The sequence below is a fragment of the Sceloporus occidentalis genome, unplaced genomic scaffold, assembly GCF_023333645.1.
Source record: "Sceloporus occidentalis isolate IW3139 unplaced genomic scaffold, rSceOcc1.0.p SCAF_6, whole genome shotgun sequence".
NCBI classification, from domain to species: domain Eukaryota; kingdom Metazoa; phylum Chordata; class Lepidosauria; order Squamata; family Phrynosomatidae; genus Sceloporus; species Sceloporus occidentalis.
The window spans coordinates 47,204,904-47,227,473 of record NW_028316986.1 but is presented as its reverse complement, the minus strand read 5'-3'; the positions used below and the strand labels follow the sequence as shown (position 1 = coordinate 47,227,473).

The following is a 22,570-nucleotide window of genomic DNA, read 5'->3' as shown; positions in this document are numbered from 1 at the left end:
GACCACTGAGAAACGCCAGCCTGCCGGTGGCCTAGTTTCCTTCACAGGAATGGCACAGCCCCCAAAATGGCACACCGTAACTGCAGAGGAAAAAGAACCCAGAAAACCCAGGTTCTTTTTCCGGCGTCGCAATGACGTTGTGAATGTGCCAATGGCACACTCGTGATGTAAGCGACAAGCGGCACCGTGCAGACACCGCATGGCATTTACGTCACAATGGCAGCGCCCTTGTACATGGGACATCGCCATTGTTACGCTGCCGTACCGCACCGTGCTAGGGTTAGGGACTATGCAATTGCCACGCAGTTTCTAACTCTAGAATCAGAACCAGTACAGCACAAAAGGCCAGTGTGTAACGCACCAGTGATTCCTAGGGGTTACACAAAAGGCATTCTGCATGCAAACAATATGTTTCATGTGAAGGCTGTGAGATGGCTCTGGAGGAAAGAAGTTCTAAGGAATATCAAACAAGGAACAGAAATTGAAGGGCCAGTATAATGTAGTCGTTTCATTGTTGGATTAGGACTCTGGGAAAGCAGGTTTTGAATCTCCACTTGGCCATGGAAACCCACTGGGTGACCTTGGGCAAGTCATATTCTCTCATCCGCAGAGGAAGGCAATGACAAGCCCTCTCTGAACAAATCTTGTCAAGAAAACCCTGAAATGGGTTCACTTTTGGGGTCATGATAAATCAGAAATGACTGAAGTCACAGAACAACAAAATGGAGAAACAGGGCAATCACCATTTAGTATCATTATAAAAATTGTAAAGTTCTTTCCTTGCACAGTAACTCCAGTTTCCTATTATTATTATTATTATTATTATTATTATTATTATTATTATTATTATTTTCTTTATATAGCGCTGTAGATTTACACCAGGGGTAGGCAACCTTTTTTGAGCCAGGGGCCAGGCCGGGGGGAGCCAAAAAATAAATAATTAAATAATTAAATAATATAGGACAACATTTTCAAATGTAGGACACATTTTTTAAAAAATGGAGGACATGCGAAAACATTTGATGATTTTTAAAAAATGTTAATATAAATGCATGTTTCTTAGGCATGATCAAAATGGAGGACATTTGGGCATTATTCCTAGACAGATGGCAGAAATGTACTTCCCTTTCTGGCCAACCCCCCCATCTCCCATTCCAAACAGCACATTTCAGCACTGAACATGGCTTTACTTAATATGGCAATCTCTTGCATATTTCAGAGGCTTATTGCATAAACAAACTCTTTGGGTTTCACACTGAACATGGGTTCACATGGCTATGCATATTTAACATGTCAAGGTGGTCTCACAAGAAGTGATTTGTCCTCGGGTTCAACTGTACTTCTCAGAAGCATGTACTTGGTCAAGGGACTATGATTTTTCTTCACTGCGCATGAGTTTGTAAAAATCACAGCAACTTACATTGGCCGTGCCTCTGAAGCTTACTCATATCAATATCACCATCACCATCCTCCTCCTCCTCCTCTTCTTCTTCTTCCTCCTCCTCCTCTTCCTCTGCCTTCCTCCCTCCTCCTCTCCCTCCCTCCCTCCCTCCTCCTCCTCCCCACATGGCTGCGCAAGAGGGCCAAGGCCCCGCACGCCTGCACTCGGGGCCTTTGCCCCCCCTTGCCAGCCACCAAAGCCCCCCCACACTTTTGTGACAGGCACTTTTGTGGGGCCTTTGGCGGCGGCAATCGGCAGCAGGACCGAGCAGGGGCCGGTCCCAACGGCTCGGTGGGCCGCATGCGGCCTGCGGGCCGTAGGTTGCCGACCCCTGATTTACACTATTTGCACTCTTCACAAAGTTTGCAAGAAATATTGCAACGCTCTCCGTGCCTCATCTATAATTAAGCAATTCTGTTAACCTGCAGTAGGGAATGATGTCTTCAGACATGCTGTATTAAATTTTAATCCTCCAACAACCATAACAAAGCCATATGGCTAACTCCAGTTACAACTTCCAGCCAACATGTACAGGTTACAGCCTTGTAAAACTCATATGGGGAATGTTATATGAGGCCAGGAAAGATTATGACATAGCAAAGGGGCTTGGTTGTACAGTCTTTTCTATGAAAATGGGGGAAAAAAACCATATTCAAAGGTGTCACCTTAATAACTCATTTTGTTACACAACAAACTAGTCAATATAGTAATACTACAGGTCACAGAACTGAAATTTCTTCAAAAACAGACTGACACTATCAACAATATCAGATTATGGATGCCTCCCTGCAAACAGTGTACTCATATTCACTATTTCGGTGAATATCAGTGGCTCTCCACATAATAATAATAATAGTAGTAGTAGTAGTAGTAGTAATAATAACAACAACAACAACAATAGGATTTATTTATATACTGCCCAATCACTGGGAATCCGAGCAGTTTACAACAGAGGAGATAACAGACGGTTCCCTGCCCTCAGGCTTACAATCTAAAAGACATGACACAAAAGGAGAAGGGAATGGTGAGGGTGGGAGGGGATCAGGTCCAGCATTCTTCTCTCCCTCTGAGGCCTGGACCAAGGCAGATGGACCGGAGGAAGGGCACTGTATCTTCAGCTGGGCCAGCCTATTCTCTCCCTCAGAGGCCGAAAGATGACAGTTATGGAGGGAGGGCGTTTTATCTTCAAGCTGGCCTGATGGAGCTGAGCCAGCCTATTCTAAAAAAAAAACAAGCTTAATTTATATACCGCTTCATACCGCCTAAGCAGTGTCTAAGCGGTTTACAACAGTAAGCTAATTTGCCCCCAACAATCTGGGTACTCATTTTAGCGACCTCAGAAGGATGCAAGCCTGAGTCAAGCTTGAGCCCTTTGCTGGTCTTGAACTCGCAACCTTGTGGTTTTGAGTGAGTGGCTGCAGTACAGGCATTTAACCACTGCGCCACCAGGGCTCCCTCTCCCTCAGAGGCCGAAAGACGACAGTTATGGAGGGAGGGCACTTTATCTTCAGGCTGGCCCTGATGGAGCTGAGCCAGCCTATGCTCTCCCTCACAGGCCGAAAGATGACAGTTATGGAGGGAGGGTGCTTTATCTTCAGGCTGGCCCTGATGGAGCTGAGCCAGCCTATGCTCTCCCTCACAGGCCGAAAGATGAGTTATGGAGGGAGGGCGCTTTATCTTCAGGCTGGCCCTGATGGAGCTGAGCCAGCCTATGCTCTCCCTCACAGGCCGAAAGATGACAGTTATGGAGGGAGGGCGCTTTATCCTCAGGCTGGCCCTGATGGAGCTGAGCCAGCCTATGCTCTCCCTCACAGGCCGAAAGATGTCCCTGGACTCCAATTCCCCTTATCCCTGATGACTTTGATCAGAGGGGCTGATGGAAGTTGCAGACAACAAAATCTGAAGACACAGTTTCTTCAACATTGGATATTATCACACAAGAGGAAAGTGTCCTTCTCCCAGGCTTAATTCGAGTTATTAGCGCAATCGGGGGAAAGATTACCACACCCCTGTGCACTTATCCCATTCTTCTACCATCTGTAAACAATAATGGATTTGTCACTGGGTATTAACAGGAACTCTGTTAATGCCCAATGATGGGTCCATTACTTTTTACAGATAGTAAAATTTGAAGATATAGCCATGTTATTCTGTAGAATCTGTATGTAGACAGATCTTGTAGTACCTTTGAGACAAACTGAAAGAAAGAAATGGCAGCATGAGCTTTCACAGACTTCAGTCTTCTTCCTGAGATGCATGCTACAATATCTTTCTATGCACTGTTTACACATAGAAGAAGAACAGGATAAGAAAGCATGAATGTGACAGTCTTCCCATCGATCATGCTAAAAACACAAATTAAGCATGGAAGAAGGACGCTTTCCTCTCCTGTGTTATAATCTCCACTGTCTATGCATTTTCAGCCTCTCAGGCTAGGCAACACTTTCCCAAGCTGAACAAGGAGATATTTAGGAGCTTATCATACGGGAGGAATTTCTCTTAATTTCCAATGAAAAGAAAGTGGGCCCTGAATGCATTCACGTGAATTTGCTAGTTCTGAGAATTTACGTGAATTTGAATTGCATTCGAACTGACTTCCCATTGCCCGAAAATAGCTTGACATTGCCCTAAATTGCGTGTGGTAGTCTATCACGCAACAACATTAAACCCCATGACTGCGTTCGGATTGCCATTGGATTATACTTCCAATTTCCCTTGTCTGATAACGTACTGTGATACATGAATAATCATGTAAAATATTCATGTATGAAAACTCAGAAATACCTCTAGCTTAAAGCTTGCCTACAGCACAGCATAGTAGTTTGACTGTTGGACTAGGCTTTCAGGTCAAGAAGAAACAATCTAGCATTTATTCTTCACACTTCCTTCAAGTGTGAAAGTCTGAGATAATTTACCCTTATAACTTCTTCAAAATGCTTAAAACTCCTCCATAACCTCCTAATAGTACAACAGAAGGTCTTACCCAGTTTAAAAGAGGGGGTGGTTGGCAGCAGCTGTAGCTGCCTTCATTTCAAAGACTAGAATTGGAAAGGCCTAAGTTCAAGTCTTCCCACTCAGTCATGAATTTCACAGGAAGGCTGGTCATCATTGCTCAGCCTAACCTACCCACATAGAGCCATTGCAATGATTAAATGAGGGGAGAGAACTGTATAGGCCATCTTCAGATCCTTGGAGGAAGGGTTGGGCAAACATAGAAGAAAAGGTAAGAGCAATGCATATTCTAAAGCTAGACACTCTTGTAACAAATGCTACAGCTCCATTATCTTACTTAATCTTTACAGTGCTCTATAAATAAATGTAAATAATAATAATAATCTAGCACTACTACTACCATCTCTCCATTTACCAAGACATCTATGTAAAGCAATATAAACACGAGAGTTGCTAATTTTCAGATTCTACGATGTTTATTTATGAAGGATTAGACTTATTTGGGTATGCAAAACAGCCTGATTTTGCATCAATAAGCATAGTTACGCAGAACCATCAGCAAAGCTGAAAACACTGTTTAATATCATTAGGAGCTTCCGGAGGATGATAGCAGAATAGTAATGAGGGTAGGGGAAAATGTATATGGACTAACACAATGTTCTTCATTTCCAGCTCCTGGTATCCTCTTTCCACTGAGCATCACGTACATATCGAGTGGCACATGAGCACACACTGGAGCCACTAAAGAGCTAATAGGATAAAGGGATCTCACTCTCCAGTGATTTAATCCATTGATGCAACATATAATTAACTGCTGCGATTGGAAAGCATTATCCCAGGGTTCTCTTGCTAATTGCTTGACTGTACTGTGCCCCAAGCCTGCTAGCAGGTCAGCTCTAGATTCATTTTACCCAGACTTAGACAAAGGAAGAACACTTTATCAGTCTACCAAACAGGAGCAGTGGGCAGGCAGATGGATAAGGGGCTCCTGCACCCTTCACTTGGAAAAATTAAAACCTGAAAGAATTTTGGTCTACTGTAACTTCTTAAGAAGACTATTTTGAGGAAATTCTTCAAATAAACCTGCAGTCATGATTAGAAATAGATGAACTTCTAGTTCATATTGCCACCTGCTCATTACCAAATGTTTGCTCGTAATATGTTACAAGTAAAGAGGCCAGCTGTTAGATGTTAAGATTTTTAAAGCGACATAACAAACGGTGATGTATTTTACTGGACCAGATGCCATGTGCTCATTACCTTGACAATTTTGAGTTTAGGGGTCATTTGGGGGGATTTTCAGCTATTTTTCTGTATTCTATTATAAATACTTTTTAAAAATAATGCTAAAGTAACTAAAAGAAATATGTTACTCAGAAAGTAGCGAATAATATGTTACTTTTTAAAATAACGGTGCATATCTAACTTTTAAAAAACAGCATTGCAAGAAAGGTTAAAAGTTACCTTTTTAAAACTGTACAGTAAATAACAACTTGGGAAGGTCTTAGTATTTTAAATATGAGCTCCTAGAGACAGGAGAACCATGTTGAGAGGTTTCAGTATTTATTGCTGATGTTCTCATGATTTTTATATCCAAGTAATGTTTCTGTTGTCTATTTTCAGACTATTTTCCAGACTGTTTTCTGGTGAACCCCAGCACCAGCTGCAGCATTTTATACCCAAGTGGGTTTCTTTTTAATTCTAAGACATGTTGGAGCAAGAAAATATTCTTCATTCCTTTTTAGAGTTATCAGTGAAATAGCACTGGTCACAGCAGGATGGTGGTTGTGTTAACAGGAAAGTTCCCATATCTCTCCCCAGCAGTGTTTCATGCACTTAGACAGCTTAATACCTTTTCATGGACAGAGAGGGAAGTTTTCAGGCATCACCCACATTAATTGAAAGTCTCTTGCCATCAGAATAGCCTTTGCTGCAAAGATAGTTGTTGGAAGCCAGGTCTTCAATAATGCTCACCTTGTATTGCTGAACATCTTGTGCTGTCAGGGTTGATGTTTTGAGCCTAGGATATATGAAGTTTGGGGACATTTCTGTTCATAATATACCAGACGAAATGGATGGCTTTGATGTCCGTGGGGCAGTAAATTCGTTGTAGGTTTTAATCATGACATAAAGGGAGCTATTCAAGGAGTTGAAAACTACTCCCCCCAAAAAACTTGAATTGCACCCTGGAGTAGTACACCACCCTTGTGACACTGGAGTCACTCTTCTTCCCTGAATATAATACTTTATACACATTTTGTGATGGGAAACTATTTCCTGGCAAGGAAATACACTGCAAGGGATGTTGTGGACAAGAGAAATAGGAAAATCTCTGGTCAGTTAAACACACAGTACATTCCAAAATCCGAATAGAGAAATTAATGACAGTTTTGCAATGAACACAGACATCAACTCTTAAAAATGTCTAGAGAATACAAATATTGATTTTTATCCTTGACCTTTTTGATTTTCTAGTGACAAGCTCAGACTAACAAAAAGGTATATGCTTATGAAAAATGTGAGATGGAATCTTGTAAAGTCCTTCTGCACCAGGGTCTGCTTACACAGAAGTCACTCAGCAGTAAGACCACTGCCAAAGGCTTCAGGAAATCCCTTGGCACACCCCCACAAACCATGTCAGAGCTCATCCATTTAGATATAATGAGTCTATTCATTAAATATTTGTAATCTCCAAATCCACAATGACTTCTAAGTCTATAACAGATACTACAGGAGTTTCCCAGTATGAAACAGGACCAACTGATAATAGAAATTTTAGCAGTAATTTATTGTGGCACTTTTTGCCAAAAAAAGACAACAAAAGATAACTCATTTCTGTGACCATTTGAAAGATAATTTCAGTAACTTGGTGTGTTGTTTTTTTCCTTTACTCATTATTTTCCGATAGCCTGCATATTGCAATGGACTAGGAGACCAGGAGCATGTCAAAAGTAAGTTGAGATGCAACAAGAGACAGAAGTGGGTTTCTGTTTTCCTTTTCATATGTCATAACACTTCCATTCTCCCTTCCAGGAGGAGACAGCTGTAAAAGCATGGCTTTTGCTAAATTGATTTTTCCAGCATGCCAAAAAGTATGCTTTTACCACTGTCTCCCTCAAGAAGAGAAGTGTTTTGAAGGCATTTGGAGAGGAAAGTAGAGACCAGTTTCTCTTTTGCTGCATCCCGGCTTGCTTTTGACATGTGATAAGACTGAGTGTAGGGGCTTAAACCTACATTCAGTTATAGAAAACCACTGAGTGATCTTGGGCAAGTCAGGCTCCCTCAGCCTTAAAGGAAAGCAATAACAAACCTTCTTTGAACAAATCTTGCCAAGAAACCGCTGTAATAGGTTCACCTTAGGGTCATCTAGTTGGAAACGACATGAAAGCGTACATAAAAACATATTGTCCGTTGCCTTTCTTGGAATTGTTAGGCTTATAAATTTCAAAGTGTCCTTAAGAAATAACTCTAAGGCCTGTTACAGACTGCCAAAATAAAGCTGCTTCGGGTCTCTTTGGAGGTATGCTATTTAAATGATGCATGCATCCCAAGAATCTGGAAGCTGCACCAAAAGCTGCACTCCGGTGCTTAGGAATGGAGTGTGGCTTTGGTGCAACCTCCGGACTCTTTGGACCCATGCATCATTTAAATAGCATACCTCCAAAGAGACCCGAAGCAGCTTTATTTTGGCAGTCTGTAACAGGCCTAAGAGTAATTTGATAATGGGATTTCTACTTGTTATGTTACTTTTGACATCATATATTTATAGAACATTTCATTTAATATTTTTCAACTTTTTTTTACTATTATGATTGCTCTTTAGTTTCAATTCTGTTTCAATGTACAGTTTCAATATACAATATGTATATGAAATTCTGTTTCAATATACAGTATGTTGTGAGACAATCAGCATAGTGTAGTGATTTGAGTGTTGATCTACAACTCTGGAGACCAGGGTTCGATTCCCCACTCAGCCATGAAACCCACTGGGTGACGTTAGGCAGGTTACACTCTCTCAGCCTCATAGGATGGTAATGGCAAACCTCTCCTGAAGAAATCTTGCCAAGAAAACCCATGACAGGTTCACCTTTCGGTCACCATAAGTCAAAAACAACTTGAAGGCAAAGGACAAAAACAACATGTTGTAAGACACTTTAGATCCCATATGTGGAGAAATGTGAGATATTAAATCTGCAAAGATGTAAATATATGTAATTCCATGTCTTAATTATTAAAAAAAAGGAGCATAGCTTGTTATTTGACTTGTGAGTCATTATTCACAAGACTCTCTACCCCTTATATACATTATTCTCATAGAATCATAGAGTTGAAAGGGGGCCCATACAGTAGACCAACAAGTCCAACCCTTATTCAATGCAGGAAATCCAGATGGAATATTCCCAGCAGGTAGCTATCCAGCCTCTTTTTGAAGGTATCCAGAGGAGGAGACCCACCACCTCTGTAGCCAAGTGGTTCCATTGCTCAGCTGCTCTTACTGTCAAGAAGTTCCTTCTAAAGTTCAATTTTGAAACCTACCCTCCAGTAACTTAAAACCACTTGACTCGGTCCTATCCTCTAGGGCAGCAGAGAGCAAATCTACATCTTCCTCTATGTGATAGCTCTTTAGATATTTAAAGTATGTGATCATGTTCCCCCTCTTCCTTTCACCAGGCTGACCATGCCCAGATTCAACCTTTCCTCATATTCATATCTCATGCATCCCTCACTTCCAGAAGGGAAGCACAATTCAGTAGCTGATCATGGAGATCATGAAGTGGGAAACTATGAATGGGACAATTTGCAGATGCATTCATGAATTGAGACAAACAAGTCCCACCTGCCTAGAAAGAGACACTTTTTTTATACAGTTATATGCCCAGACATTTCCTGGGATGCTTAGATAAGAGTTGTTCCTGAAAATTTGAAAGCTGCAGCCAAATTGACATGAAGCATATACTAGAACAGAACAGAGAGAGCATATTTTCGTCATAGCTGCTAGTCAAAATGGACTAATTGCTAGCAAGATTTAGGAATGAGAAAAAGAACCTCTTCATGAATAAAAAAATGTTTCCTCATTTCTGAGGTTGTTGAGATAACCCAATCTCTGATGCATTCCTGCAGCTTCAAAGAAAGAGCAACATTCTGCCCGCCCTGCAACACACATTCAGCTTAACCCAAGCAGTTTTAGATACTGACATGCAAGGACTCAGAAGAATGGGTGTATTGTTTAACCCATGTAAATAAGAGGCCTTGTGTGCAGCAGTCTGACTGAATTACAGAGCAGGTTGGAGAGTGTTCACACCCTAGAAGCACTTAGGACACCACCTTGACACCACCCGGCTGCCAAAGTATGTGCGACAAGGGCTGTCAAGCTTGACCTTTTCCTTCTGGATGACAGCCAGGGGTACAGCTCAACTATAATAATCTTACTAGGCTGCACAGCTCAGAGTCAAAACAATGGTCACAAAACTGGGAACGCTTCCAATGAGCCAGTCAATTCCAGGTTTTAAAAAATCAGCTCAGGCCTATAATTTATTGCCAGATGCCAAATCCATTCCTTTTGAGAAACTGGGAAACTCAGGATGGCTTCTTAGTTTTGCTCAAGAGCTTCAACTGATTCCTTTTCACTTTATAGAAGAAATCATATTTGTGTTTCTATTTCAGAGATCTTTGATAGACTGAGGCCCTCTCCAGATGGGCCCTTTGCGGTGCATCCATGACGTGCTACGGTTGCCTCAGGGCAGTGCGTGCACACACCCCGCACGCAGCGACATTATGCAGCACCTTACACACGGTGCGCGTAACCGTTACGTCACAGCTGCAGACGTATATGCACCGTCTTTGGCGCTTTGCGGCACAGCAAAAAGGAGCCGCTTTTTTGAGCTTTTCTGCTGCGCAGCTGCGCCGCACAATTTGCATGCCGCGGCGCAGCTGTGCAGCAGAGAGAGGCGCCGAGGAGGCACCTCTTCTGGGCAGTCTGTACCCCGCCAATGAGACCTTCTTTTTTCAAGAACAATGAAAAGTTTTCCATTTCAAATTCCTCACTTCAGGTTTGCCCCTTCTTCTAAAAACTGAAATGCCTGTAATTTTCATGTCTTCACCTCCCCTTTCACTACAGCAAATCGAACAGATCTCAAAGCTAGTTGATACATTTGTGAGAATGAGGCAGTGGAGCATTATGTACAACTTCTGGTTGCAGTTGGGAAAGCAACAAACATGAAAGTACCTAGTCACATTTGAATTGCAAGTAGATAATGGGCTATTCAGGCTTATAGAGGGTGGGCAAGAATCAGGCCCTTTTTGAGTGTCTTTTATGCACTTTTCAAGTCATATGACATCACTTATGTGCCCATAAGTGATGTCATATGACTTGAAAAGTGCATAAAAGACACTCCTCCACCAACTGAAGTATGATTTTGCACTAATTTGAAAGGGGCATATTACATTCTATGATCTAAAACACACTGCAGAAGTAATCCAGTTTGAAACCGCTTCAACTGCTCTGACTCAGTGCTAGGGAATTCTGGAAATGAACGTTTATTGTGGCACCAGAGCTCTCTGACAGAGAAGGCTAAATGTCTCACATAACTACAGTTCCCAGAATTCCCTAGCATTGAGCCAGGGCAGTCAAAGCAGTTTAAAACTGGATTACTTCTGCAGTGTGTTTTGGACCAATGTGTAATTTTCAAAAATGGTTACATTTTATTGGACACAGCTGCCTAATAATACATAGAGCCAGGAATACAAAAAGTACCCACTCTGCCTCCAGCCCAGCCAATGTGGATCAGAGAGAGTCATGTCTGCTGAAGTGATTCCTTGTACATCCCTAACTCACACAAGCAGTATGGTTTGTAGACTGCAAGTAGCAACTAAATCCATACTTTTTCACCTAGAATCAGATGCTGACACTCAACTAGGCAATAGACACAACCTTGTAAGAGTGAAGGGTCAACCCAGTTCCCTTGAGATCAATGAACAATGGAGTGTTGTATTGACTTCAAGGGAGGTTAAAAGCAAGTGGGTTTTCCTGTTACATTGTGCCAAAAGATTCTTCTAAGTGGTTCATCATTTCCATATAAAAGATCACCATTTTACTTGTCACAGAAACTGGGATAGAGGAAAGAGAAGAGTTGAGAAGTGCTATTACATCAAGATGCTCTCAGCTGTGTTCAGAATTACTTTCTTTGTTGATTAACATCTGAAGAACGAGTGCAGCTAACACAGGAGGGCCAGATCCTTGGGGAGACGTGAATGGAAGAAGTTACTCACTTCAAAACAAATGCATACTGCTGTTACGTCAGGCTCATTGATAGAAAAGGAAGGAGGGAGTGGAGAGGGAACAACATAGCTCCCCACAACCAAGAATAAAACTAAAAACACAAGTAGCCCAATATGTTTAATATATTAATGAAGTATAACTTTGCAGCTGGTACAAAGAGCTGCAATGTATCATCACCTCCAAAAGCAGCTTTCCTAGTCAGGTTTTTCCTCGTCTATTATCTTCTCCAGAATACTCTCCATTAGTGTAGCGGGGGACCTTATAGCCTAAGGTTGGTCCAGATTCACAACACAACTTACCCTGGCCAGAAAAGGAGATTCCTACTGTCTTTGTTCTAAGAACTGAAATAGCAGAAAGTCCCTTTTGCATGTTCAGCCAGGGCTTCCAGAAGGTTCTGAAAGCACCAACTGAAAGAAATTTGCTACCCATTCTCTTCCCTGCTCAGGAGGAGTCAACCCTGGTTCCATGCTGAAATGCCCTACAGGAAAAATGCCACTCAGGGGTTATTCAGACAGTGATAACACTCCTAATAGAATGGGCTGAATCTTTCTTATTCACATGCATTTTGAATTCACCTGAGTAAGTGGGGGGGTGTGTGCAAAAAACACCTGGATAATTGACCTCAGGTCCCCCCCCACACACACACACACTGGATTTTCCTAAAAGATTTATATTGTCAGCTGTGTGAATAATAGATGCAAACAGAACCAAGATAAACTGGGATAAAACTCTGCATGCCTTGAACATGTTTTGAATATATCCACATCAACTCCATCTTTATTCACAGTACTGACACATGTGAGCAACAGAACTTGCAGAGATGTGCAGAGATGTGGTTCCAATTTTTTTAAAAAACCCAGTATGAATAATAAAATGCATGAGTGAGATTATTCACATAGTTACGCTAACAAAGACAATGTCCGAATAACCCCCAGGTGTTTCAGCTAAGAAACCAAGCTCCCTAGTGGCAGGGAGACTCATCTAGATGTAAAGTCGAAGGCTTTCATGGCCGGCATCCATAGTTTTTTGTGGGTTTTTTGGGCTATGTGGCCATGTTCTAGCAGAGTTTCTTTCTGACGTTTCACCAGCATCTGTGGCTGGCATCTTTGAAGAACTGCATAAAAGTGTTTAGAAAGCTTTTAAAGTTAATTCTAAAATGCCAGCCACAGATGCTGGTGAAACGTCAGAAAGAAACTCTGCTAGAACATGGCCACATAGCCCGAAAAACCCACAAAAAATTTCATCTAGATGTCCCTCAGCAAATGGTTCCCCACCCACTCCATGGCATTCTCCTCTTATCGCCTTTTGCAATTTTTCTGCAACTGACATACAACATTCAATAACATCTGAGTATTAACATTCAGGTTTCCTCTAGCATGCTGCTATTTTCACTTCTTGGTTCCTGGTATGGCTCTGTTTTGATCCCACTTCCAACATTTCTTACCCAAGTAGTTCACCTAAATACCTTAAAGGTACCAGATCCCATCTATCTTGAATATACAGTGGGTCCTTGTTATCCATTGGGGTCTGGTTACAGGATCCCCCGTGGATAACAAAATCTGTGGATGCTCAAGTCCCATTAAATGCAAAATGGCATCCCTAATATAAAACAGAAAATCAAAGATTGCAATTTGGAATTTATTTATTTTTTCAATATTTTCAAACCATAGATACTTGAATGCTTAGGAGAAAAAATCAGTGGATAAGAAGGGCTGACTGTACCTCTTTTAGCTGTTCTTCATCTGTTTACACTACAGAAAAGTGCTAACTACTCTCATCTTTTAAGCATCAGATCCAGTGTTTTACAAGGACTTTGCTGACTTTCTGGAATTTGTTTCATTCTGCCCACTTAGCCTCTCTCAATGACAGATGCCTTAGTCTCAATGACCAGATGTCAAGACAGACTGCAGCCTATTTTAACTTTGAGGAACTGCATAAAAGTGTTTAGAAAGCTTTTAAAGTTAATTCTAAAAGTAATTCATTAGCATTATAGTTCCAGGGCTCCTCAAAAGTACTTAGTTACAATTGCAGACAACATTTTTAAAAAGGAACTCTTGTCAGACCTCACCTAGAATATTGTGTCCAGTTCTGGGCCCACAAAAGGGATATTGACAAGCTGGAGCATGTGTAGAGGAGGGTGGACAAAATGGTGAAAGGTCTGGAAACCATGCCCTATGAGGAGTGACTTAGGGAGCTGGGTAGGTTTAACCTGGATAAGAGAAGAATTCAAAGATATAGCCATATTAGTCTATAAAATCAGTATGTAGAGAGATCTTGTAGTACCTTTGAGACTAACTGAAAGAAAGAAGTTGTCAGCATGAGTTTCATAGACATAATAATAATAATAATAATAATAATAATAATAATAATGTTTAATTTATATCCACCCTCTCTGAAAGGATCAAGGTGGATTACAACATAAGATGCATAAATAAAATGCATAAACACATACATAAATACCCTTATCCCCCATCCTTAAACTAATCCATATAATTACAAAAAGAAAAAGCATTATAAAACAGTCAGATTAAAATAGCCATAACTGGGCAAGACATCTTGGGGCAGACATTGGGCAATGCATATCCATGGAGCTGGGTCGATCAATCAGGGTCGATCAAACTGAGAAAGTAGACTTAAGTCTACGAAAGCTCATGATGACAACTTCTTTCTTACAGTTAGTCTCAAAGGTGCTACAAGATCTCTCTACATACTGGATAAGATAAGGTTAAGGAGTGACATGATAGACGTATTTAAATATTTGAAAGAGTATCATATTGAGGACAGAGCAAGTTTGTTTTCTGCTGCTCCAGATTATAACTGTAGATTATAACTACAGAAAAAGAGATTCCCCCTAAACACCAGCAAGATCTTTTTGATGATAAGAGCTGTTGAGCAGTGGAATACACTGCCTCAGAGTGTGGTGGAGTCTCCTTCTTTGGAAGTTTTTAAACAGAGGCTGGATGGTCTCCTGTCAGGGGTGCTTTGATTGTGTATCCCTACATGACAGAATGTTGGATTGGATGGCCCTTGTGATCTCTTCCAACCCTATGGTCTCTTCCAATGCTTTCCCTTTTCTAAAAAATAATGGCTGAAAGTTACAAGTTGCTGTCCTGTGGTACAAAACATCATCCTCCCACCCACCTTGTCATAACCTCAACATCCCCAAAAGAACATGAGCCACTGCACAAATCAGCACTTGATCCATGCAATATTCCTCCTCACTATTTAGCTATGAAAGTACCTAAGAAGCACAGCTAAACTACAAAAGAAGTGATCCTGCCTAATTTAAATCATAATGCAACATATTCAAACCCTAATTATTGGGCAAATGCATCCATTATAATGAACTGGTTAGTTATATCTACTGACTTCTGAGAATTTCAGCTACTGGAACATCTTATCCTGGCAAGACAAGCTACAGATATCAAAACTCAATCTTCCACCAAAGTCTGAAGAGATACATGTGCCTGTTTCTGCCCTTTTTTGTCTACAGAATATGGCAGCCAGACTGATTACAGGAACAAGTAGGAGTGACCATATTACACCTATATTGAAATCACTCCACTGGCTGCCTATTCTTTTCCGGGCACAGTACAAGGTCATTACCTTTAAAGCCCTCCATGGTTTGGGCCCAACCTACTTAAGGGATCACCTCCTTCCGTATAATCCGCCCCGTACCCTCAGATCCTCTGGGAGGAATTTGTTGCAGTCCACAAAGACCAGATTGACGGCAACCTCCAGAGGACTTTTTCCGCAATCGCTCCCACTTTATGGAATAGCCTGCCGGACGAGATCCGTCAAATTGCCAACTAGAGAGCTTCAAGAGAGCTTCTGGCAGGCCTTCCCAGAATAGAACCCGGCCATGTAACGCTCCCCCCACAGACATATATAAGCAAAGACTGCCCACCGTTATTTTATTATCGTATTATTGTTTTTAGATTTTATCGTTTGTAATTTTAATGGATAGAACTGTTTAATCCTTTTTTAAGGGGGGGAATTGTATATATATTGTATTTTTTAAAGGTTGTACGCTGCTTTGATTGTGGTAGCAAAAAGCGGGATATAAATTAAAGTTTTAATTTATTTTTTATTTATGCTGTCCAATTGAGCAACCAGAACTGTTCTCCAGCCAACCACACACACGCACCATCTGCTTCATGCCCTCTGAAACTTCCCTATTGGTTATCCTGAAAAGCAGAAGTTGAGCCACTTCTAAACACCAGCCATGACCCTGGTCTTTCTGGGACACAAACACAATGCCCTCATTAAAATGCATATGGCTGGCATAAGGTCCTGGATGTAATTAGGACGTTGCCCAAGGACAGTGATCAAGGGGTGCAAGAGACCATGCAATACATGTAGATGTAGCAGTGTCTTTATAGGCAAGCCAAGCCATTTCAGCCTAATTCTGAAAAAAGAAAGAAAGCAGAGGATGAGAGGGGAAGATGGGAACAGAGCCAAATGCAAAGAAACATGCACACTGAACCAAGTGGCAAAGGCACAAGCAGCCTAGCATGACAAACAGACAGGGCAGCTGCTCTTTCCATTTCATTACAGCAGAACAATACAAGCACCATCAGGACCAGTATGGAAGCCAGTGAGACACCAGTGGCCTAAACTGATGAAACATTAAAAACAGGTAGAGATCATGATGTACCTCTTGCAGAAAGGAGAAAACAGAAAACTGAACCATCAGCAGAAGAATGTAGCAAGTAGCCTTATATCAGATCAGACTCTTTGTCCAGCTAGCCCAGTGATGTCTATTCTGACTAGAAGAAATTTTTCTGAGATCTCACAGAGAGAAACCATCTTCTTTGTATCTCCTGCCACCCAGTCCTTTCAACTGGAGATGGCAGGGATTGCATCTGGGATGTTATACTTATAGAACGTATATTCTTCCACCCCATTATGGTTCCTCCCGGAAGGATTTCCCTTTTTTCAGAGTTCAGCACATTAGTTTAAAAATCTGTTAACATATTGCTGTTGTTGTTGCTGTTTGCTATTGTCAAAAAATGAGCAACAGATTTTCCTTATTCACTGGGTGAACAGTAACATATTGTGTTATTTCTCAGTTCTAACGCCCCTTTGCATAATATAGAATCATTTATATATTTTTCAAATAGACAAACATTAGCCAGAAGTAGTAACAGGTAGATGTGAAGAGAAATTTTTTACTCCTCACACATATACACAAGTCATGTGTTAATATTAAAATGTTTTTAAAAAACTGGACACTGGTGCCCCTTCATTACTCTCAAAAATAAAATGTTACAGGTCATGTTGCTACTTAAAATGCATTGTTTCTAAACTCTACATATCTGCAATTTTTTAAGAGCATAACCCAGAGTAAAAAGGCTAGTTCTGCCAAGATTAGAACAAGATCAAGGCCAGAGTCGAAGCCACCATGGCATCAAGTACAGAGCAGAAAGGCAATTAAAACTGGGAGGTAAACACAAAATCAGTGCTGATCAAGCAGGAGTAAGTTTCAAAATATACTCATTCCAAAAAGCAGCTCACTAACCTATCAGTGTCTAAAGGCTATTGAACAATGGGAACCAAGTTATCCTAGGCAGCCAAATCAATTCCAGCTGAGCCTAATGTCAGATCAGCAGGAAACAGTTGAGCAATAATTTTCCGACACATCTGTTGTGAGTTCTGTAATGAAGTTGGCCAGAACACAGCTATCAAGAAACACAGCCTTACCTGCTGCATTTTTTCCAGGTCAAGGCTAGGCCTACCGACCTTGTCTCCATAGCCTTGTCGATGTCGTTTGTAGGGCATCACTTGTTCAAAGCTGGCTCCCACGCTGGTGAAGAATAGAGGCCTGGAGGTTGGGGTGCGTACCAAGGGCTGGAGTCTTTTGGGAGGGGAGGCACTGAAGAGCACAGGGCTAGGACTAGCATGCAAGCAGTCTGCAGTTTCAACCACAGGCCGGAAGGACATGCCGCACAAGTTCTTCACCTCCTCATCACTAGAGGAGGTATTGCAGTTATCACCACAGCAGGCCAGCCTGTTGACTTGTGACCACTTCCGTTTCTCAGCAGCAAACTCACAGCTGATGCGTTCCAGCTCCTCTTCAGAACTGTGGCGGTCCAGACCAGGAGGAAAATGGGCCCGCACTTTGCAACACTGGTTTTCTTGATTCTGCAGCTGATTGGTTGCCAGGGGAGTCAATGTGCAATTTCGTCTTCTCTCTGAGAAAGTATATAAAGTGTATAGATCTTATAATGGCTAAAAGGAAAGAGCTTATCACAGGGCTGATCCTACCATTAGACAAAATGAGTTGGCTATCTTAGATTTTTAGTGGCATGAAAAGCTATTTCTTATCCTTCTATTTTTATTCTTCCCCCCCCCCCCCAAAAAAAAGAGCAGAGGTATTGTGGGGTTCTCTGCCTTTGGTGCTCAGATAATGTAGTTAGCCTTGGATACCATATACTTTGGTGGTGGTGGTGGTGGTGAGTGGGAATACCATTTGTAGTTCTATTCTATGCAGCAAAATGTCCTAGGCGAGTCCTGAGAAGAAACTTGTAGAACTGGCCTCCCTCCTCACACCACACACATCTTCACCAGGAAAAGGGTTTAAAGCTTCCCCAAACATTGGCTTGAAAAGCATGGATGCCATGTTAAAAGGCCCACCTCCAAAGACAGTCAAGATTGAGAGTAAGAAGGAGAAGAAAAGTTGACATCTGAATACAACTGAGTTTGCCAGAAGCCAACACAATAAAGCAAGGAGCAAGAAACAGCTGGAAACTCGGTCCATCAAGATACGCTTAACGCAGTGCTGCTCAAACCATCTGATGTGAAGGAGTAGTATTCCCCTCCCCTCTATGTGCTGCAGACCAGTTCCATATATATCTCCATTGTTTCTTTCTTTGTGGGAAACTCACCAAGGACCAACAGCAATACTTTCTGGACAATACATGCCCCATGGATTTTGAGCAGCATTACTTTAAATAATCTTCTTCAGAGGAAAAAAAACTACAAAAATTGTTGAAGATGGGAAAAGACTTATGAATGATATTTCCTTGAACATGCATCTAATACGGGAAACAATTAATTCAGATAATGTATTTCCATTACAAATAGCACTGAAGGCAACTAATGGCCTCAACCCTACTGACAGTCCCAATTAAAGTACACTCAACAAATTAATGAGATTTCCATAAGAGTTCATTATTCAACATTTGGCTCAATAGTTCTGCACTAGTTGGGATTCAAGCCAAAACAATAAATTACAAAATAAAATACAAAGCTGTGGTCAAAACATACAAGGCCAATCACCTAAAAATAAAAATAAATCCATTTAAAAAGCCCTAAAGAGACTGCACCACCTACACCCAGTCAGCTACACTATTCATGCTAAGGATTTCTGGCTACTGTAGTCCAAAATATCTGAAGTGCATCAGTCTGGGAAAGCTGGTGTGTGCAATACTGAGCTTGATGGATTGATGTTCCTACTCAGCAGAAGGCAGCTTCCCATATCCTACCCACTTCCTCCTGGATTCAAGACCTCTCTTTTTAATCCCACATTTTCCTCAGCCTTTGATACTACTAGTAATGCAGCTTCCCAAACACTAGAATTATGCAAACAAATTATTGTTGTTGTTTGCATAATTCTAGTTTTTGGGAAGCTGCATTACCAGTAGTATCAAAGGCTGATGAAAATGCCCTATATGCCCTAGCTTTGCATAAATGCATGGTCATTAAAACACACACACTTAAAGGGGCCTCTCTTTTTAAACATATTTTGAATAGTTGAAGGCTTTCATGGCCAGCATCCATAGAGTTTTGTAGGTTTTTCAGGCTATGTGGCTATGTTCTAGAAGAGTTTATTCCTGACGTTTGGCCAGCATCTGTGGCTGGCATCTTCAGATTTTGAATACATTTTGAATCAGTTGAGGATAATATGTTGCACAATACTTTTAAGACACAGATATGACATATGCTCCAGGTATACATACTGGAAAGCAAAATTTAGAAAAGTTATTTTTTGGACTATGATTCCCAGATTCCTGCAGCCAACATGACTAGTCATGGAGTTGTAGTCAAAGAATTAACTTTTCGAAGCCCCACTGAGAAGCCATTGACAGCATTGGTTACTTGCTCCATATATACACACACCTACAACTTAATAGTAAAAATAGGTTTTTGTGGGTTTTTCAGGCTATGTGGCCAAAAAACCCACAAAAAAAAACTATAGATGCCAGCAGTGAAAGCCTTCAAGTTCACATAGTAGTAAAAAATAGGTCCTTAAGCCTGTATGCTTTGTGGTTGCTGAAAGAGTTTACCTCTGTCAATCTGAGCAAGTTCTTGGTTCTCTCCCTCAGAATCATCACTGTCTTCTTCATCACTTGAGGGATAGGAAATCTAGAAGAAAAGCACATTAGAAAATCATGTAATATGAAATATGGATAGGTGGGTTTCTCTGCGTCTTGTCTATCTTGCCTATGTGAGTGTCGTTCATCTTGAAATCCCCACTGTCCTGTTTCAACATTAAACTTCCAAATTTGTAAATCTGGTTGCTGTTACTGCATGTCATCAAGTCATTTCTGACTTAATGGCAAATCTAAAGTGAACGTACCATGGGCTTGTCTTGGCAACATTTGTTCAGAGGGGGTTTGCCTTTGCCTTCCCAAGACTGAAAGAGTGGGTTCCCATGGCCAAGTGGGGATTTGAACCCTGGTCTCTAGAGTCATGGGCTGCATCCACACTGCAGAAATAATCCAGTTCAACGCCACTTTAACTGCCATGGCTCAATGCTATGGAATTCTAAGAATTGCACTTTGTTGTGGCACAAACTACAGTTCCCAGAATTCCATAGCATTGAAGTGGTGCCAAACCAGATGATGATAATAATAATAATAATAATAATAAATTTTATTTATATACCGCTTTTCCGCAGATCAAAGCGGTGTACAAACAATTAAAAAACCATAAAAAACATTGCATAAAATAGGTAAAATCCCATAATAAAACCGTGCAATCACAAACATTTTAAACACAACCGTTCACATTCAGGGGTAAGCATAGGGAATCGATGGCAACAGAGTAGGCAGCTTCATTCTTCTGGGGGGAAGGCTTGACAAAAAAGAAAAGTTTTAAGCCTCTTTTTGAATGTTTCTAGGGGGGTTGTCAGACGGAGCTCCTCGGGTAGATCATTCCACATCCGCGGGGCCACCACGGAAAAGGCCATCTGGAATGTGGCAACATATTTGGAAGGTGGAATTACCAATAAGTTCTTCCCAGATGTTCTGAGTGTGCAGGGCAGATCATATGGGGAGATGCGGTCCCTCAAGTAACTTGGGCCTAAGCCATGTAGGGCTTTATAGGTAGTAACCAACACCTTGTATTGCGCTCGGAAGCGAAGGGGCAGCCAGTGAAGATCTTTCAAGATAGGTGTTATATGGTCAAATCTGGTCGCACCAGTGACCAATCTGGCTGCCATGTTTTGTACTAACTGAAGCTTCCGGACTTGGAACAAGGGTAGCCCCATGTATAGCGCATTACAGAAATTTAGACGAGAGGTTACCAGAGCATGTACCACAGTTTCAAGGTTCCTTTGGCCCAGATAGGGTTGCAGTTGGCGTATCAACCGGAGTTGATAGCAAGCACTTCTGACCGTCACATCTATTTGAGATGTCAGCTGCAGGGATGAGTCCAGAAGTACTCCTAAACTGTGAATTTCGTCCTTCAGGGGAAGTGTGACCCCATTCAGGACAGGTGGATGAATTTCCTTTCTAAGGCCTGGGGGACCTATCACCAGTACTTCCGTTTTCTCTGGATTCAGGCTGAGTTTGTTTTCCCTCATCCAGCCCATTACTGACTCCAGGCAGGCATTCAGAGGAGAGATGCCATCCTTAGGCCCGTTACAAACGGGCCTTAAAGTACGCGATGAGCGCGTACTAGGGTTAGAAAGGGGCGTCCTTTCTGGACGCCCCTAACCCTAGGACACGCTCTGCATGTAGAAAATGGTGGCGGCTGTTCCACACGGCCGCCGCCATCACTACATCACAACCGCGTTTGTGACGTATTGTGAAGAGGCGGCGCGTTTGTGACGTATTGGGGCCGTGCCAGGGCGCCCAGGGCGCCCTTTCCGCAACCCCGGAAGGAGCTCCGTTTCAGAGCTCCTTCCTGGCTTTGCGTCGCTGGGCGCAGCCTTCAGATGGCTGCGCCCAGCGACGCAGAGGAGAAAGGGGCCAAGCGGCCCCTTTCTCCTCCTCCCTGCCGTCGCGGGGTGTCCTTGGGGCTTGGAGCCCCAAGGACACCCCTTTCCAGGCGGCAGGGAAGCGGCGTTTTGCTGCTTCCTCACGGCCTGGAAAGTGGCGGATCGGGGCCTCAGCGGCTGCCGCTCTGGCTACTAAGGCCCCAATCTGGCAGGGAAACGGGCAGGTGCAGGCCGCCGCTTTTCGGAGGTCTGTAACCCGCCTTAGTCACTGCATCAGTCAGCGGCACAGAGAAACATATTTGGGTGTCATCAGCATACTGATAACACCGTGCCTTGTGTCACCAGATTATCTCTCCCAGCGGTTTCATGTAAATGTTAAACAGAGTGGGGGACAAAATAGCTCCCTGAGGGACACCAGATGTCAGTTCCGTCTTAGGGGAGCAAGTGTCCCCCAGCTGCACCATCTGCAATCTGCCCGAGAGGTAGGAACGGAACCACTGGAGCGCAGTGCCCCCAATACCTAACTCTCTCAGGCGTTCCAGAAGGATACCGTGGTCAATGGTATCGAAAGCCGCTGAGATATCCAAAAGCACCAATAGGGTCACACTTCCCCTGTCGATGCCCAGAATAGATGCAGCCATACCACATTACCACACCACACTCTTATGCTACTATTGCACTTTTTCTGCTCTGGCTGCCTCCTGTTTCATTCTAAGGTTTGTAGTTCAGTGAG

The 22,570-nt window shown here is 42.2% G+C and overlaps 1 protein-coding gene across 2 annotated transcripts in view; it reads right to left on the bottom strand.

Annotated features, from left to right (window-relative positions):
• Nucleotides 1-22,570, bottom strand: part of LOC149310710 (uncharacterized) — an 86,994-nt gene that overhangs the window by 51,625 nt on the left and 12,799 nt on the right. For both annotated transcript variants that reach the window (XM_089529565.1, XM_089529567.1), the window contains exons 2-3: nt 19,961-20,039; nt 17,376-17,866 (exon numbers count right to left, since the gene is read on the bottom strand). In XM_089529565.1, coding sequence (XP_089385691.1) covers nt 17,376-17,866; nt 19,961-20,039 — 570 coding nt within the window. The remainder of the gene's footprint in view (nt 1-17,375; nt 17,867-19,960; nt 20,040-22,570) is intronic.